Source organism: Embiotoca jacksoni, unplaced genomic scaffold (assembly GCF_022577435.1).
Source record: "Embiotoca jacksoni isolate LCO1_2020_lvr unplaced genomic scaffold, fEmbJac1.0.p SCAF_15, whole genome shotgun sequence".
Lineage (NCBI taxonomy): Eukaryota > Metazoa > Chordata > Actinopteri > Embiotocidae > Embiotoca > Embiotoca jacksoni.
The window spans coordinates 1,326,732-1,345,993 of NW_027185285.1; the positions used below are offsets into that span (position 1 = coordinate 1,326,732).

Below are 19,262 nucleotides of genomic sequence, written 5' to 3' on the forward strand. Positions count from 1 at the left end.
TTGGCTCTGCTCCTCAAAGCAGCTCATTTGTTGTAAATCCCGTGTAGCGCCGTCTTTGTGTTCACTATAATGAGTATTCTCGTGAAGCCAAAGTTTTGCCAAGTCATGGGTTTGAGCATGGACCAAAGATGTTCTTTTTTTTTTTTTAAATAAGCTTTTACAATAATAAATGATCTCAGTGCAGACAGATCCCCCAATTTGTACTCGACTATTTTCACTTTCATTTAAAAACAATTTTAGACTTTAAATATCAAATATGAAGACATCCTCTTGTGTACATCCTATTATATTGTAGTAATGAACATGTAGGAATTTAAGACCATAAAGGCTTTGTAAAGATAATACGACAGTACTGTCTGCTACACAGCCCCATGCAATAACTAGCCTCAAAAACTTTAATCTTCTCACCGTGGAAGGCCTTTGACAAGTCATTGCACAGTCTGCCGTGTCTCCTGCTCACAAGCAGGTTCTTGCTTTTTCTACTGCAGCTGCAGGCAGCTCCAAGCTACATGTATGAAAAGAATAAAAAAAAAAAAAAAAAAAAAAAAAAATCAAACTGCGGAAGTTCTTGCTTTGTATTAAGCTTGTTTGTATGCTGCATGGTACCTTTTTATGTAATATGTGTATAGTTAATTGCACTATTGTTTGTTTTTAACTAACTTGGGAGTGCAATAAAAACTATAAATACTGTATGTAATTAATAAAAGCACCATTTTACCATATTGACTTTGATACTATTGTTCAGCCTCAACCCCCTTTTCCCCCCGTTTCTTTTTCAGAAAATGTGCTCTCTCGTGCCCAGACGTGTGAAGCTGTGTTAAGACTATTGTTTTCAACCAGGCGCATTTTATAAAAAGGCTGAAGTTTGGCGCCAGCAGCCGAGCTCAGGGCGACCTCCCCCAAAGTTTGTCTGGTTTAAAAACAATAGCTGGTTGAGCAAGCGCTGCTAAGTGCCTTTTCGTTCCCCCGTGGTAATGAGGCTTAACCGAGTTAGATGTCCAACCACCAGTGCACTCCGCTCCAGGTGAGGAGGAAAGTCATCTTGTAGATGGACTCGGCTGACTAAAGGGCAAGCAAAATGATCCTTACATAAAACCTACCTGCATATCACATTCGTAGGTTTTATGTAAGCGCATTTTGCTTCCCTTTTAGATGTGATTACACCCCAAACATTTCAAACAAAAATACTAAATAATAGAAAAAAAGTTTATTCATTATTTTCAACAGGTCCAACAAGCAAAGCAACATTGAACAGTATAGTCACTTCAAACAATACAGAGGATGCCAGTGAACCAGCTGTTCTTAAAAGTATATTTACAGGCATAGTGATTGAGTTTTAGAAAGAGACCCATCCTTGTACACCGTGTCCATCTGTGCAAACTGTTTCTTTGAAGTAGAGGACAAATGCTGTTAAAACATCAATGCAGGTTGTTGTTTTTTACGGCAGGCATTTTAACATCATTTATGTCTCAAGCCCAACTTTCATCTTGACATTCTTGTTGGTCGTGTACAGTGGTAACGAATGAGCACTGTGTATCAGCAGCAGACAGATGGTGCAACACATCATGTTTGAAATGTCTGGGATGACGAAACCTACGTTGACCATCATGCTACGCATTCTGGCGAGCTTTACCTCAGTTATTCGAGGCAGTTCTTCTGTAAGCTGTGGACGAGCAACTGTAAATCAACTGCACAAAAACTAAAGTACTGTACTCTGTATAAAAATAGGCCAAAACAAGGCAACAGGTTGTTTTACATTGCTGAAAAAAATGAGGCAACAAGGGGTGGAGTATCGAAAAACAAAAAACAACAACAACAAAAAAAAACGGGTAATAGCAGACATTTATAACTTGTTTTGAAGACAACAGATATTTATTCTTTCTGCAAAGAATCCCTCTTACTGAACTGAACTATTAGGTTAAGGACTGTTTGACATAAACTGGGGTTAAGAATCTCCTGGATGTGATACAGTCCAGAAGAAAACATTTTACTTTTTGGTTAATACGATAAAAGTTGGTGTTGACATTTATCCCTCAGTGTCCTGAATTGTGAGACACAAACACTAAATCATTACATGCTACAATGAGCCAATAAATATGATTTTTTTTATTTTATTTTTTTTTAAACGGAGGCAGCTATAGCCAAAAAACGGTCTATTGAGTGACACCTATATGGAGAAAAAATATTGTGGAGAGTCAGGAAGGGACATAAACTGAGACTCGACCAGCATGTGTGCTGAGATTCAAGACAAAAAGTCTGTTCACTGTTCCTGCGTGCCCCAGGAAATGTAGTCCGGCCGCGTTGCTGCGCTGTACTCATCTATCAGCTGCTGGACGACTTCGCGAGAGTTGTCCAGCTCATCAAAGTTGTCCTTGAATATGTCCTCTTTGCGGAACTGCTCCAGGAAGGCCTCGCGCTTACGCAGTTTGTCATACTGCTTGCACGTCCGCTCGAAGAGCTGTGGGACAAACAAACATCAAAGTGAGACCCTGAAAGGGTAAAAGCCTCCGGACTTCTTTAGAAGCGCCGCGCTTTCTGTTCATTTTCATTCCCTCGGTGTTATGAAGAAATGAAAATGAAATCGATGATCTCATTGAAACTTCTTCGGATGACTGTAATTTCCTCTTGCTTAACTTTACGAGCTAAAATGGTGAGAACTTCAGGCGCTGTAATGTACAGCCTTTCTCAATTTGAGATGTCAAATTAAGTAATACAATGACATCACATTTTCTTTCAACTTCGCAGCTCATATTTTAAACCAGTAAAACATGTCGGGTATTGAGGAAACGTCTAGTTCGGCAGCGTATCAATCAAAAACGTAGGTTTTACGGAATTCCCCTGGGACTGCTGCCGAGGCGGCTTCAGTTCAGTTTTAGGACGACACATATCCTCCAGTGTGAAGACGGACGGAGATCTCTGCTCCATAACTACACGCAGGAGGAGAATAACTGAACAGGCTGAGGCGATGAGCACTTACGGAGGAGATGCTTGTGTGGTTGGCCATCATCAGGCCGCTGACTCGGTGAGCTGAGGGCAGGTACGGGGACTTCCTGGACAAAGCCACCTGGATGCTGGCGGGACCCCAGGGAATGAAGCTGGCCAGTTTGCGTTCCCGGATCCTTTGGAGGCTTTTATGCACCTGCAGTGAAAGGACGGTTTGAAAACGCCCCTGTGTGGCTTTCACGCGGATGTCGTTCACGCGCCTACTGTCCTCTCGTACCTGTGTGGGGTCCACCTCTCCCTGGATGATGTTGAGGATGGCGATGTAGCAGTGGCTGGGCTGCCGCTCTCTTCCTGTGGACACCATCACGTTCTTGGGTTGCAGGAGCCTCCTCATCACATCCAGCACTGTGGTTTTCCTCACACTGGCAACCTGGGACGCAGACGAGCGAGTCGTTTCACACTTGACGGAAAAGTTCCATCCGCGCGTTTCGCTCGTCACTGAAGGACACTTAACTCACCGACTGGTCAGTGGTGAGGGGGGTGTATCCGGTCATGAGGAAGTGGAGACGGGGCGTTGGGATGAGCGACGCAATCAGGCCAATTAGGTCGTTGTTCATGTAGCCCGGGTAGCGCAGGGTGGTCGTACTTGCAGACATGATGGTGGAGACCTGCGTGTATGGAGGTTAAAGCAGGCCTGAATAACGACAGTCGGGTAGGAGCTCACTAACGGGTTCAAAGAGGAACTTTTTTTTTTTTGGAAGGAAGTTGTGTTCACGACAGATTCATTTTGGTTAAAAAAAAAACAACTAACGTGGACGACAGCTGCCCGTGACTTCCCACATCCGCTTCACAGGTCTTTGCACTTACAACTGGTATTAAAAGAGGTTCTTGTTATCGCAACCGTGTTTGCAATTTGATCGCGTGTCAATATGCAAAACAGTTCTGCACGGCTGTCTGTATTTACTGACCCAGGTCAAGAGAAGAAGTGTTTTATGTACGAGCTTTATTTTTCTCCTCTGCTGAGCCGACATTACTGTTGTACTCGTTTGTTTGGTTTATTCAAGGGAGCAGCTGGAGGTGGCGCTAAGGGAGTTTTCAACTTGATGTTTTCTCTTGGGACAGTGATCAGATTGCATCATTACCTGGCTGAAAATGTTAGCCTGACCATGTCCGCATGCGGTCTGTGGGATCCTATTGTTCGGTGTACATTTACAAGCGTTTTGCCGCATCCAGATAAGTTAGCCAGATACAGATCATATGATATTTGGTGTAAATGGGTATTAGTGTGCAAGAGTTTTCTCCTCTCTGTGCTGAAACTGTGAAACTGGTCGTCCCTGCTCTACAAAGGTAAAACATCTCGTTCTGACTGTCTACGACATGACGTGCATTTTGAAATGTGCATGCGTTGTTGGAGCCCTGCGAGGGCTTCAGGCCTTTGGCCATTATAATTATTGCTCAGTTGCCTTGCATAAAACTCCCCAAATATGTTTTAATGATGTTTTTAAATTCCTGCAAAATAAGAAACCAGATAAAAGTTGTCAATTGTGACCAAAAAAATAGGTAAATAACATTGTGATTTTATATTTTGAACTTCTATCACAGCACTAAGATCCTAAATTCAAAACCTCTAAGTTTGGCTTCCGTGAACAAGCCAACATGCCATTTGGAAAGTGCAGCCAATGTGCAACTCATTTCTAAGAAAGCTGAAATCCAGTCTGACGTGCAACTGACTCACCAAACTAGTTTGTGAATCTCATAAATTCACCAGTGAGCGCCACGTGTCTCGCGCAGTCCGTCTCCACATTTCTGTTTGTTCAAATGGAGCGAGGTAGACGGCAAAACTAACACCTGCTGACAGACACGCCAAGAGGGGAGGCAGCGGTTGTAACGCCGAGCGATAGCTCTCACTCACCAGCTGGTTGATCTGGGAGAATGAGGGGTTCTGGATGTGCAGCCTGTCTGTGGCGATGCGATTTAGAGCCGTGTTATCCAACACCACCTGATGGACACACACACACACACGCACGCACGCGCACACGCACACGCACAGGGAGGTAATTATTAGCCAAATAAAAGAGGAAAAACAGGCAAGAAGAGATTCCCTCTAGCACAACATGGTGAAAGTCAATACTCCCCGACACGCCGTTACAGAAAGAGGGTATCGCAGTAACGTTCTCAAGGAGCAACACAGTGTGCCGTTAGCAGAGTTGAACATAAAAGACGCACTGTGCAGCCACAACAGGGGGACCAATTCTTGAGCAGATTCTATTAGCTGTGCGGCTAATTCAATCAACATGAGGGCCTTATGCAAGACCCTGGAGGAAGTAGGTATTGAAGATGAAACGCCATTAGACAGTCGGAGCATCTCAGACTAATACAATCACCAATTTAAGACTGAGATTTAATAAGTTTGGAAGGCCTGTGCTGGCACTGCAGTTTGCTTCTTTATTAGTCTGCTACAAAAGCAGCGGGGCAGCCGAAAAAGTCGATATTTAACAAAGTAACTGATGAAAGTAAAACCACTCGACTATATCTGAGAATGTTTGAGCAAACCGAACAGAAACTCGCTCGGTGCATTGTGTGTGTCTGTTAAAATGTACATTTTTGAAAGCACTGAAACAACAGTGTATAACAGGCCTCAGAGACTTAATCAAATATTTTTATGTTAGTTTCATGTGTCTTTGATGTCTCAGTGAAGTTTGACACGTGTACCAGGTGGTACTTGCAACATTTTGACCTCTGCCATTTACGTCAGAACACATGAAGCCAAACGTCTTTAACAGTCTGACATCAAATCATTATTTTACTGGCAACGTGACTGACAACTTTTTTTTTTTTTATTAAAATAATCTTAGTTTCCTGTTTCGGCTCAGTGGAACAGTTTAGCTACTGTGGTGCATTTTAACTTTGGTTCAAGTGGCACGGTTACAAGCAACCAGGACTTGTAAAAAAAAAACAAAAAGAAAGAAAAGAGGAAAAAAAAAACGTGTCATTGTGTGAGGTTATTTCGGGCCACGGCTGCCTCAGGAAGCAAAGAGAGCAGTGGCATTAATCAACGTCGACTCTTGAGAGCTGCTGCTCACCACGCAATCTGCATTCTGGGTGAGCCTCTTCAGCGTGAGCAGCGAATTGTACGGCTGAACGACCACGTCGCTCATCTCGTCCTGGTTTGGGAAGACGGAGTACGTCTGCACCAGCTTCTTTGGGTACCTAAAGAACAGAACATATTTCTCACTTTGCACACACCACAGACAAGAAACCCGTGAAGTGTTGCTTGTTGACCTGTCGTTGAGCTTCTCCAGGAGATATGATCCCAGCCCCGAGCCCGTCCCCCCGGCGATCGAATGACACAGGACAAACCCCTGCAGAGACAATGCGTCACTCATTACCCGCCAGTTCAGGCTACGACATGCGCCACATGTGTGTGAGGCTTACTCTAAACTCCACCGATGCAGAAAGCTCAAATGTGTGTGTGGGTGAGCAAATGCCTCTCTTCCTCTGCAGTTATATAAATGGGAGTGCAGCCCCACCTCACAAATAGGCTCCCTCACCCCCCCCACCCCCACGACAGCCCTGTAATACCTGCCTTCTACACTCGCCCGGCTATTATCACCAGACATGCTACACGCCCCACCCTGCCAACATACACATGCCCGCGGCAGCTCGGCCCACCTTCCTCTCCAACGCACACACGAGTGCACACACTAAATAATAATGTGGGGTCATAATGTGAATGAGTTACAGAAATTGCAGACCTTTGAGGGGAAATGCGAGTGTTATTTTATGGGAGGCTGGCAGGCTGACGAAAATTCACCCCCCCCCCCCCCCCCCCCAAAAAAAAAAAAGAGGCTAAGAATAATAGTGAGGCAAGGCTGGGGCTTTGCTGGTTTTAAGATGACAGGCTCTGGCACTATTTTAACTTTATATCGAGTCATTCATTTTATCGCAACAAAGATACAACCATCTGCATGAAATTAAATCTATCCAGGCTGAAAATTCCAGTTATTTCTATAAGCTTAATCTAAAATGATTTCTCACATTAAATATGAGCGTAATCATATCATCCATATCACTTTACTTTTAAATTAGTTTAGAAAATTCCCCGCTGCCACAGCCTCTGTCACTCCTGAGGGCCCCGGGGACGAGTCGGTATGTGATGAAAGATAAACTTACCTCCAGACTGTCACTGCCATCTGCCTCTCGGTCAATGATGTCAAAGATGTCTTCTTGAATTTTCTTGCCCTGGGAGTTTAAAAAAATAAAGCCAGAGCAGATTGTGATACATTAAATTTGTATTTCGTTAATCAGGAGTAATGCCACGAGGCTGTAGATAGACACGCGGTATTCCCGGTGGTTACCTGAGAATATCCACTGGCCCAGTTGTTCCCAGCACCTCCACCATGCTCAGACAGGTAGATGTTCTCTGGGTTGTACAGGTTTGCGTAAGGCGAGTTGAGGATGGAGTGGATCACGCGGGGCTCCAGGTCCAGGAGGACTGCACGAGGGATGTAGTGCTCATCGTCGGCCTGTGGGGTTTTATCAACAACCAGGGGTTAGATGGCGATACTGCACACTGGCCAGTGTCTCTGCAGCATCTGGATTCTTTCAGTTTACACTACAAGCATGACATCTAGTGGCAAACAATAGAGACTGGACATTTACTGTACATGCTGAACACGGTCATTTTGTTGCACATGGCAAGAGCCTGTATAAATTCCATCACCGCCGCACAATGCATGTCGGTTAGATTCCTGTCCCGACTTTAAACTGGACTTTCTCCCGACGCATTTAAATTAGCCAGTGACAACCCCTCAAGATCAAAGCGGTTGCAGCTTTTGCAGCCAGGTGCCCCAGTTGCTAGTCTTCGACTGCACGGCCTCGGGGCATGATGGGAAACGCCTGGCCTTCACCTGATCGGTTTAGATGTGGCTCAAAAATATGCCGTTTCACAGACATTTTTCATTTTTGTGGAATTGGGACAGATAATTGGTGAACCATAAACAAGACATTATAGATTGCTTGTCTAGCAATTTTATTAAGCTCCCATGTCACGATTAAAACAATTGTACACTGGATACAAACTGATATCCAGGTCAGGGGACATTTTAATAACTCATTTACCTGATAAAAGAACACATCCTTTCTGTCGGTCCCTTCAGTTGCAAACTCCTCAACAATCCCCTCTGGGCTGATGCCATGCTCTGCACACAGCTGCTTCCAAAACTCAAACCCGACTGCAAAACAGAGAACATATAGGCAAAAGTTTAGGTCGTCTTTATCTTAATTAGTGACCTTTCATGTTTATTAGTTAAACAGTACAAACACCAGTTACCATAACCTGCAGCCAGTGGTGGAAGAAGTACTCAGATTTTCAAAAAGTAGAGAGACAACCAGGAGAAATTGTTTTAATTACATGCAAAAGTCCTTCATTCAAATCTTACTGAAGTACATAAGTACAGTCAGCAAAATATACTTAAGACTTTCAAAAGTAAAAAGTACTCATCGTACAAAAATGGCCCAATTTAGGCCGGTATATTTATCAAATATAAATGATTGGAATATTGCTTTATTAGCATGTAAATGGAAGCAGCACTCAAATGTCGTCATTGCAGAGCTAATTTCAACACATGATAGCTACTGTCGACGCTCATCGACGTATAGCAATTCATAAATTAAAAAAAAAACCTGATCGTGTATTTTACGTCAAACATATTGATCTTAAGAGTAACTGGTAAACAAACTGTGAAATTAATGCAGTGGAGTAAAAGTACCATATTTCCCTCTGAAATGTAGTGGAGCGAAACTAGAAATACTCCCAAGTAAAAGTACTTATGAATTGTACTCAAGTACATTACTTGCGTCCAACGTTACTCTCCGTTACTTTCCATCACCGCGTGAACTACACAGCTAACGTTGTGTTACATGACGTCATCTGCGTAAAAAAAAAGACCCCGTTTGCGTTCAGCCAGCGAAGACGCGACGACACAGTCACCGTGTGTTATATTTAAATGAATTAGACGTCTCATTAGCACTTAGCTCGTGTCGTTACCCAGCAGATTGCCAGACACATCATCTTCACTGAGCTTAACGTCAACGTCAAACCGGCTAGCAATAAAAAAACAAACAACAACGTGTCAGCAGAAGGAGTCTCAACGTCATCAACGTACTTTGGTTTCCACATTGTCCGAGCTGAAGCGTTATGATTTCCCGAGGCATGTTCAAATCTTTCAGTTGCTCCTTGTTTAGCTAAATAATGTAGAGAGAGAGAGAGGGGAAAAAAAAAAAAGGGCTGCTGCCGCTGGCACCGCGTCACCACCGGCCGCGCTCCTTCCCGCTCCGGACTTGATGTGACGCTTCAAAGCCGACTTCTTCTTCTACTGTTTATTATGAGCAGGTCGCAAACCGCCGTGCGTGCTGCCACCTGCTGTGTCGGAATGCACGCATAAATATCCAGGCAGTGTCAACACGCCAAAAAACAACAACAACAACAACAAAAACAAAAACAACAATATCACCATAAAAGAAGTCTGGCTTCCCTGTCTGGTGTTTATTTACTGCAAAATTTGAAGGTTTTACTTTGAATTATCTCACCGGAAGTATAAGCATGTTATTATTTTTGTCTTGACGTTCGTGGAGTTGAAGGCAGCAGTGTGTAACTACACTTTTACCATTATTATTATTATTATTATTATTGTTAGTTGTAGTAGTAGTAATAAAAGTTAAAAGATGGTGACGCGTGCGTAATTCGTGTTCATAATCAGGACCTGTAATTTTATTGACTGTCCTGTTTTAAATACAGTCAATGGTGTATACATTTTGCTGCACCCTAGTGGTCACTGCGACTACTTACAAGTGTGTTCCATTAGTCAAGTCAGACACGAGAGTATTTTTATATTTCCGGTTGAATCAATCAAAATAAAAGATGTTTTTTCTCAACATGCTGTAGTTACATATTGTGACCGCGGACGGCAGCGTAGACGCCGTTTTTCACGCTTTCACTTGTCATTTAAAAAAAAAAAAAAAAACTCTGCCAAGCGACAGGACACAGTCGCATACTAAATCTTCTGGTGCACATGTTAAATTTAAATATTGTAGAGGGAGAGTTAAGTTATATTAGGGTCAAACCTTGCTATTGTAAGTCCATTTGTTCTCTGTTGCATTTATAGGTTAGACTTGCTAAACTTTTATGATTTGAATGAAATATGTTTTCTTTTCCATCTGTATTTGGCTCAAAACCATGATGAAAAAAGAGGGGAAAGATAAGGAAAAGTTCTCACTGATGTTTTAACAAAGAAGAGGTTAAGTGTATTTGTCCTTGTAGGGCTTAAAATTTAAAACATATTGCAAATCTGAACAATACAGGATTGTATTGTTAAGGGTACATAAATTATATAAATACATTAAAGCTGCAAGCAGTGATATGCGGGCCCACGCATGCTGCACGTCGGGGATCCAGCGGGTTGGGGCCGCTGGTATTTTGGACTACATGTATGATTTTTTTTTAATTATTTTTTTTATCCCTTTTTGGAGTATGACCTTTTTCTGAACTGACATGCATCATGCCTCAAGTGGGGATCGAACCCAGTTAATTCTCACTGAGACAACTGCTCTAACAACTCTAATACTATGTTGTCCGAACTATGATAAAGTATGATAAAGTATGATAAAAAATAAAAATAAAAAAAATAAAAAAAAAAGTCATACTATAGCATGACAAAAGTCATTTTCGGGTCACTTTTTGGCCGCCACACTACGGTGATCGACGAAAACGAATACTTTTGATAACTTTTAATTCCGAACAATGTTAAGAGTGACCAGACTAAATTTCAAGGACTCGGAATAATAATTCCTTGAAGAACAATAGGGCTTTCGCACCATCGGTGCTCGGGCCCTAAAAAAAGGTTTTCTGTTATGAAAAATTATTGTTACATTTTGCTAAGATGATACAAAAAAAAAAAAAGATTTATGATGAGTAATGTGTTTGTTCTGATATGCTGTTATCAGAAAAAAAAACAAAAAAAAAAACTGCACATCTTTGCATGTCATTAAAAGTCAAATGAACCTAATGTTTCTGTTTGCACCTGAACGCACCATGACGCATCGGCTCATGCGAATTGTGATTGGCTTGCTCGAGGCTCAGAAAAACAGGTTACGCCATATTGTCAGTTTCCCCGAAGAGAGCGCTTTATTTCTGCAAAAATGACTAAATAGTAAGTGTTATCTTCTTCTAAAACGCTTTCCAGGTGACTTTAATTGCACGATAGCTTCTAATGTAGTCAGATGTGTATTGTTAAGCGTTAATACGGTATTTCAGACGGCGTCACCAGCTTCTTTTTTTTTTTTTTTTTTTAGCTTTGAAGTCCGTTAGCACAGATCTGTTAGCCGACGCTGTGAGTGGAGCGCCCCCATCACCGAGCTGTTTACCTGTCTCCACTCAGCTCAGGTCTTTATTTATTTTTTTTACAGGCTTACTTGATCGACGGTAGACGCTAAGATGGCGCACACTGGGACAACGCAAAGGGAATCCACGGAGGACAGCTCTGCCAAGCAGGGGTCTAACGTCTGCCTGCGAAGCCGTCCGTGCTCCAGTGAGAGAGACGGTCAGGTCCGGGCTGTTAAAGCTGCTCTCCAGTCCCGGTTGGGGCCCTATGAGCCCGTCCTGACCTACCTGCAGTCCGTCCTGGTGTGGGAAAGACCCGTTCAGTGTATCCTCCTCTACACTGCGGCCAACGTCGTGTTCTGGTGAGTTTTAGTTTGTCCCGCAGCCTACAAGTCTGTTGTGTTAGGTGTTTTTAAACAGACGACACTGAGGCTCTTTTGGTCCTCAAGCGAAAGTCAGCGTGACCGCAAGCAGCTGGTGCTTCTACACAACGCAAATGCTTCACCTGTCAGTTGAACACCAGGCAGATGGCTTGAGTGGAGCTGCTATTTATAGACGCACTCTGCAGACACTTCTGAGGCTAATGTTGTGCCTTACTGTGTCTTAATCTAGTAATCCATCTACTATCACTGCAGAAGAACTTTGTTCTTCTCTTTGATGATTTCCATGCGGCTTTGGTAGAGTACTTCACAAGATATTTACATAAAGTATATGCCACTGACTGATATGTCGGTTTTGTTATGTATAATGAAATTTAGTTAACTGTAAACTATACTTTGACAGATTATCAATTAATTTGATGATTATTGTCTTCAAAATCTCAGGAAATGGTGAAAGTGCAGCCTTATATTTCATATTTTGTCCTGACCAACAGTCTACGGACAAAAGATATCCAGTAAATATTATGGAGGACTAAATATTCATATTGAAGAAGCTGTACTTAGATAATTGCAGCATCTTCTTTACAATTTGCCTCAAAATGATCTTAACTAATAGACGAATCATTGCAGCTGCAGATTGCATTTAAAGAAGAAAATCCACTGTTGAACAGTAGTTAAAAGAGCAACGGTGCAAGTTTTGGCTTACTTAGATGACCTGGATATTGTATGGTAAGAATCACTGACCTGGCACATGGAGCCCGGTTGTGAAGCTCAGGCATTCAGTCTTTATTCAATTGGACCACTAGGCATTTCAGGGCGCTTGTCCTGTCTCTGTTTTACTTGTGCTTCAGCACACACTCGGTGGTGCAGACTAGTTTGTGCCCAGAGAGATACATTCATAATCCATAAGTGACGGACAATTGCAAATCACAAGGGGAGGAAATATGTGCAACATCTCTGACGGTAGCACGTCCTGATTTTTACACAATCTATTTTAAATATACAAGAGGAGAAGAAAGACACCAAATCCACAACATGACCTGCATCCTCAGTAATGTAGAGTTTAAGTATCATATTGTTGTGTACTCAGTTGCCCACATAGGGCTATTTCTACACAGACATTTGTACAGTATCTATTTAACTGTAACTACAAATTGCACCGCTACTCTAAATACTAATAGCCTCTGATCTGCCAGCAAATTCTTTGTTAGGTTAATCTCTAACTGCTGATTGGCAGAATCCTGCGCCATTGTTGTTGTCAATTATTTAGAAGTCTTGTGATCTGAAAGTGGAGCAGCAGTTAGGGACTTTCATTGTTGGAACTGCAGGCAGTGAAAAGAAGTTTGTTTTTGCAAGTGAACAACGTTCCCTCAAAGATAGACAACACCTGAAAGAACACGTATCATATCACAGTTTGGATATACAGCCTGCAGCTTTCATATTGTTTGTGGATGAGATTCATGTCAAGCAAACTTACAACATAACAGCCGGGCCACCAACATGATAATACTTGTCCTAATTTACCTGCATGTTTCCTGGTCAATTTTCAAAGTAAGTTTGCGTGGATGTAACACGAGAGGCTGGGATTACTTCCTCTTTCTTACTCCTGACTAAAGGAAACAGTAGGTCTTCACTCAAGTTTTTTTTTTTTTTTTTTTTTTTTTTTTGCAGTTTAATGAATTCTGTACTAAGATGTTGAATTGTATAATCTACTCATTGTTTCCTCCTGGGAAAACAGGCATGAGATGTACTGCCTGTTCATGTGCTTTCTCTGCCTTCTAACCCTCCAGGTTCTTCGCCCTGACCTCATTGCGCCTGCTGTTCCTGTTAGCTTCTGGCCTGGTGTTGCTCATCTGTGCTGATATCTGGAGGAATAAGATCTGGCCACAGATTAGAGGTGCTACACACTGCTTCAATGGGAGCCTTTCTTTTTAAGAGGCTGTGACATGTTCTGTAGTTTTCTTTTACTTTCCTTCTTTGATATTGTAGGTTTCTTATATTTATTGCACCTTAATTTATTCCCTAGATTTCTGTGATTGTAATACAGATATTACCAGCATAGATATACTATGTCAGCAGTTCTGCACTCTGGACTTTGTAGTTGATTTGTGCTCCACCTAGAACAGTTAATCATGAACTTTACACAAAGTCCTCAAGAGACTGGAGATGCAAATATTATTAGTCTACTTTGTATATACCACGGTACACTCAGTTTATTTTAACTCACAATGTTTACACGCATAGTAATGTGTAACATCTCTTTAAGTGACCGATGTCCTCTCGTTGTCTCTCCACAGTCACGAAGCTGGAAGAATCAGAGAACGAGAGGTTTGTTACTGGAGACACTGTTTTTGTTGACTAAAATCAGCCAATAATTTGACAGCACGAATGATAAAACAAGCGAGTGGAGTTTACAGTAGCGTCTGTTTGTCTAGCTGGGGTCTGGTGCAGCCCGGCATCCTCAGTGTGCCTGAACTGTGCCACCACATCGCTGAGGCCTCGGTCAGTGGAGCGGTTCTCGCATCCAGTGTAGTGCAGTACAAACGACAAAACCCTGGCAAAGTGAGAACCGCACACAATACTGCAAAACAACATTATTATCTCTTATATGGTTTTGAAGTGTGGAAACTCTCCAGGGTGAACATGTATTTGTTTTTGCTGACTTGTTTTGTTGTTCTGTGACAGTTTTGCATCATGACCTGTGGAGTGTTCACCTTCTTGGCTCTGGTTGGACGTTACATTCCTGGATTGGTGCTCTCCTACTCCGCCTGTGAGTCCTTGCAGTTTATAACCAGTCCTGCTAGTCAGATTAAAAATGCACGAGTGGTGAAACCAGATCTTTGGGGCCTCAGTGCCACAGCCCGGTCTGTGAGGTGATTAAAGCCTTGATGAGGCACACAAGACAGGAGTGAAGGGAGCCAGGCAGAAAGCTAAAGGAGGTCAGACAGAGACGGGGCTAATCTCCTATCCTTCAGCAAGGGTTGGCTGCAGAGTCGTACAGGAAAGACTTGTCCAGGCCCTGCGCCCTGACGTCCCAAACAATGCACAGCAGCCTGTGAACGCCCTGCTGCTCCCTCTGCGTCATTTTATCTCTCGCTCTCTCTGCTGAACCTAACTGTGTGTCTGCAGTGAGCAGAGTTACATGAAATATTTTTAATTTTTTTATTACATGTACCAAAACCACCCGACAAAACTTTCCCCTCCATAATGGCTGCTATTCTTTTCCTCCCTCCTCTAGTGTTAGCTACTCTCCTGGCCCCTCTGGCAGCCTATCACAGGGTTTTTCAGCATGTGTGTGTGAAGCTGGAGCCGGTCCTGCAGCGACTGGACTTCAGCGTTACTGGATTCATGATGTCGAAGCCCATCGATAATCAGTGTAAGTTGTCAATCAATTTTTATGCCTTGATGATTTTTTTTTTTCTTCTTCTTCTTCACTAGACTGTAATGAAAAGCAGTTTTATTATTCTGACACTCAACATTTGTTCAAATAACAGTTGTCATTGCATTAAATGGAAGTCACACCAACAGGCTGTTCATTTATTCAGAGCGACTCATCAATTTTGGCGGAAATGTCAAACACAGCTGTAGAACATTTTTCTGTCAATGTTTTTGTGCCCTCTGGTGGCATTAAAGAGATGTTGGTTTCATTTGATAAACTGATTATATATGCCCTGTTTGTAAACATCAAAAGTTTTGTTTAAGATTTTTTTAAATATAAAAATTTTCCAAGCCTATTTTTTTTAGATTTCAGCAGTGTGAGTTAGCCCCTACAGCTTTCCATTTATTTCATTTAGGACTGCAACTCAGAATTATTTCTTATTTTATTTTTATTATCAATTAATTTGACAGATTTTTAGTCTATAAAATGTCCACAAAAACTTCCCAGAGCCTGACATGTCAGTGCTTAACCAAAAGTTTCTAAAACAAATATGATATAATGTTATAAAAAGTGATATTTTCACATTACAGTGTACATGTACTTATCGATTAATCCGCTAATTGCTGCAGGTCTAATTTCATTTTAAATTTAAGCAGAAAGTGATGGAGATATATGTATGTTTTGGCCTTATCACAGACTGTTTTAGCGTCTTTATTGTAAAGTCCTCTATATTCTGTAGACTTTACAGATAATGTGTGTCAGTAGAAGCAATCATGTGTTGTTATTCCACTCTGCAGTCCTGCGAAGGCCGATACACGGCGCAACCTCAGGTGAAGCCAGTGACAGTGAGGAGGAGCTGGCTGCTTTCTGCCCAACAGTAAGTTTCTTTTACAGTATTTGAATGAATCTGTCACCGCTTCTATTGACATTGTTGTCAGTGAACTTCATCTTCTTATTTTCGCTGCTGTTGCAGTAGGGCCTAAATTTCTATTACTAATAATCAGAGACATAGAATCGGAAATTTGTCTACCAATAGATTTTCTTTACATTGTGCTGTAGATGTTGTGACGACATGCTGCCCTCAAGTCTTCCTCTACCCAACTTTTATTTTTTCCACATGAACATTTGTTCAGCGTGCGTGATGTGTCGAAACCTGTCTGTGCAGTTAACGCCTCTGTTAGAGTCTGCTCCAAATTGTTTATTTTAGGGGAACATAACTTGCCCTAAAAAGCACAATGTCTGTGACAACCTTGTCAGTAACAAAAATGAAAGTATACAGATCAAACAGTCACTATATACCAGCACCTGTGGCTTTGTGTGTTAGTTAGAATAGCACATCAGAGCCGTGTGTGTGTGTGTGTGTGTGAGTTCGCAGAAGGTGTGGAAAAAGAGAAAATAACAGACCGAGAACATTTCTCTTCATGAAAAAGTAAAAGTTGATAAAAGAGTTTGACTGACATCTAAAAATAACACTTATATGACTTGCTGTCTCTTCTAGTTTGATGAGGATGTTGTTGCGAGGGAACTTGCAATGACTGACTCTGAGCACTCTGACGCCGAGGTGTCCTACACTGATAATGGAACATTTAACCTATCACGTGGCCAGACTCCACTGACAGAGGGCTCTGAAGGTAAGTTTGCCGATGTCACACATTATCTTGGTTTTCCAGTTAGTTCCTGCCTCTGACCTTCTTCTTTTCTGTAATTGGGGCAGATCTTGACAGACACAGTGATGCTGAGGAATCCTTTGCCCGAGACCTCCCCGACTTCCCCTCCATCAACCCTGATGCCACTCTGATGGACGACGACGACGACACGAGCATCGGGCTGCCTAGTCTGGGTCTGTCTATGCTAGCTAGTCACCGGGCTTCAGTGCTGGATGTGGATGCTCATCTGGACTCCGACCAGGAGGATCTGGATTCAGAACTTTCTCTCAGCGGCCTGCCACGTGCCTCTGATTTCACCGGAGACTTGGCCGGAGTCATTGCCAGCAACATGATCCAGGCAGCGCTGGCCGGGGCGATGCAGCCTCGGCCTCGCGCCACTCAGCGCAGAGACGGGCCCCCCAAGGCCGGGGCCCACCGCAGCTACCGCAAGCAGTCCAGCTCCGAGCTGGACACAGACTTGGACGGAGAGGACTTTGAAATGCTGGATCAATCTGAACTGAACCAGATGGATCCTCTCGGAGGTGCTAGACGGGGAGAGAGCCAGGGGTCTAACTTCTTGTCTAGCCTGCTTGGTAAACCACAATAAAGTGTGTGTGTGTATGTGTGTGTGTGTGTGTGTGTCTGCAGCTTGATGGTCAGAGTACGTGTTGATGAGCTGTGAATGCGTGTGAGAGGTGATTTTAGGTTCCAGCAGCCCTGCTTCTGATCAGCATCAGTTTATCACTGTGAAGTGTCTCTTTTTCTCTCCATTCTTTGAAACCCTGATCACCCAGAAAACTTTTACTTTGTAGGCTGAGCAATAGGAAATATAACAACACATACAGATGTGAAACAAACCAGCATTATTGAGCCTTGTTGCAGTACTGTAACTATAAGCACCTTTGAGTTACAAGAGTACTAGTTAGTGACTTTAAATGAAAGCGAGTGTCCATCTAAACTTTTCTACGTGGAGGTGGAGACATACAGGGCTATTTAACATGGGACCAAATATGACATTCCTGTTGGTTGAGTTGAGCCATGTTTCTTTGGTAATGAGAGTATTTAGATGTTCACTTAGTCATTCAAATAGTTCAGACATATCAACCGTTTGAGACAGCAGTCCTTCCCATGTGGACCTGAACTGTTGGAGGAAGATTTATTTGACGTTGCAGGTTTGCAGAGATTCATTTAGGTTCTTTAAACACTTATCAGCCGTCGTTTATTAGCCAGCAATTCTCTTGGACAAAGAAGATGAATCGGATCCGGATAAAGTTTTCGTGACTTTTTCCTTCTCCGCTTACTAACAGATGAAGAGATCTTTATACATTATTAGGAGCTGATTTTATTTTGTTACATTACAGTCTTACCTGATCGGACCGAGAGGAACTATTGGTGTTATGTTTGTCCTTCATTGTATTTATGAGCTGGTGGCCCAGAGCGAGAAGTGCTTATTTTTTGTGTGTGAAGAAGTTCCAAATATTTTTAATTTTCCTGCGCTTCAGTCGGCTCAATACCATTTTGTGTCCATGTTCAATACCTTGAATGAACCCTCAGCTTTGTGTTTTATTTTTCAAAAGTAATATTTAAACAAATCTCTTTATATTTTACCATTCTTGTATTTGATATAGTCAACAGTCAAGCTGAACTTTTTAAGAGAAAAAAAAAAATCACATTCTCCAGTTCATGGCTCTTTTACTTTTTTAATGGGGAACCATGTTTACATCAAAATTGGATAGAAAGTTATCCTTGTATCCTTTTTTTAAAAGTGTTAGTATGTTAAGTTTTTAAGTGGCTTTTGTGCTGTTCAGCCTGATTTCCTCTACATGGACAAAACATGTCAGTGTGTCAGAATTTTACAGTGGAAATGGAACTTGAAATTTTAATGAGCCACGGTTTGAGGTTTATTGAAATGCATAGAGTCGAGAAATGCTGTTTTTTTTGTTTGTTTGTTTTTTTTAATAGAGGAAAAAAAATACCGCTCGCTTTCATTGTGTCAGTTTGAGAAGAAAATCATAGCTGAAAGGCTTGTAGCACAACAGAAAAAAACAAAAACTGCTGGATTCACATTCATGGAGGTGACGTAGAGTAATGTGCACTGAAAGGAAATTGCTGAGATTTTCAAGGAAAAAGAAGAAAATATAGTGTTTAGTTTGTTGGACTGGGTTTGACCACCTCAGATAACAGGAATGTTTCTCCAGGCTGCTCCACGAAGAGCCAGCTCCTCAGTATGAGTGATTTGTAGTCTGTTTGAAAATGTAATGTGCATAGTAGTGCATTTTCTTCTCTGTAACTGGTTTTGATATGTTTTGATGTGAAAATCGTATTGAATAAAATGTTTGCAGTTAATTCTGTCTCTGGTATTATTTCATATGTCATTAAAGACAAAAGGCAACAAAGTCTCTGGATCAAACTCTGCAATATTATCTTGCTTTATGTCAAAACCTACAGTTTATGGTCAAAACGTTATAAGGGACAAAGACTAGTCAAAATACAGACCCTTCACTCCGCTGCTCTTTCTGGATATGGCGCACCAT

General features: G+C 42.0%; 2 protein-coding genes across 2 annotated transcripts; one reads left to right on the forward strand and one right to left on the reverse strand.

Moving 5' to 3' along the window:
* Window positions 1–1,192: 1,192 nt before the first annotated feature.
* Window positions 1,193–11,571, reverse strand: tubg1 (tubulin, gamma 1). Its single transcript, XM_069148690.1, has 12 exons — window positions 11,416–11,571; window positions 9,111–9,367; window positions 8,065–8,177; window positions 7,302–7,469; window positions 7,117–7,185; window positions 6,226–6,305; window positions 6,027–6,153; window positions 4,856–4,942; window positions 3,462–3,611; window positions 3,221–3,373; window positions 2,978–3,139; window positions 1,193–2,458 (listed from the first exon to the last, which is right to left on the reverse strand). Exons 2-12 carry the CDS (start codon window positions 9,157–9,159, stop codon window positions 2,261–2,263), a joined length of 1,356 nt encoding a protein of 451 aa, XP_069004791.1. The 5' UTR covers window positions 9,160–9,367; window positions 11,416–11,571; the 3' UTR covers window positions 1,193–2,260.
* On the forward strand, window positions 11,065–19,074 carry retreg3 (reticulophagy regulator family member 3). The gene is made up of 10 exons (XM_069148689.1): window positions 11,065–11,153; window positions 11,410–11,685; window positions 13,494–13,600; window positions 14,001–14,031; window positions 14,139–14,265; window positions 14,389–14,473; window positions 14,942–15,079; window positions 15,880–15,959; window positions 16,581–16,713; window positions 16,797–19,074. Exons 2-10 carry the CDS (start codon window positions 11,438–11,440, stop codon window positions 17,333–17,335), a joined length of 1,488 nt encoding a protein of 495 aa, XP_069004790.1. The 5' UTR covers window positions 11,065–11,153; window positions 11,410–11,437; the 3' UTR covers window positions 17,336–19,074.
* The last annotated feature ends 188 nt before the right edge of the window (window positions 19,075–19,262 follow it).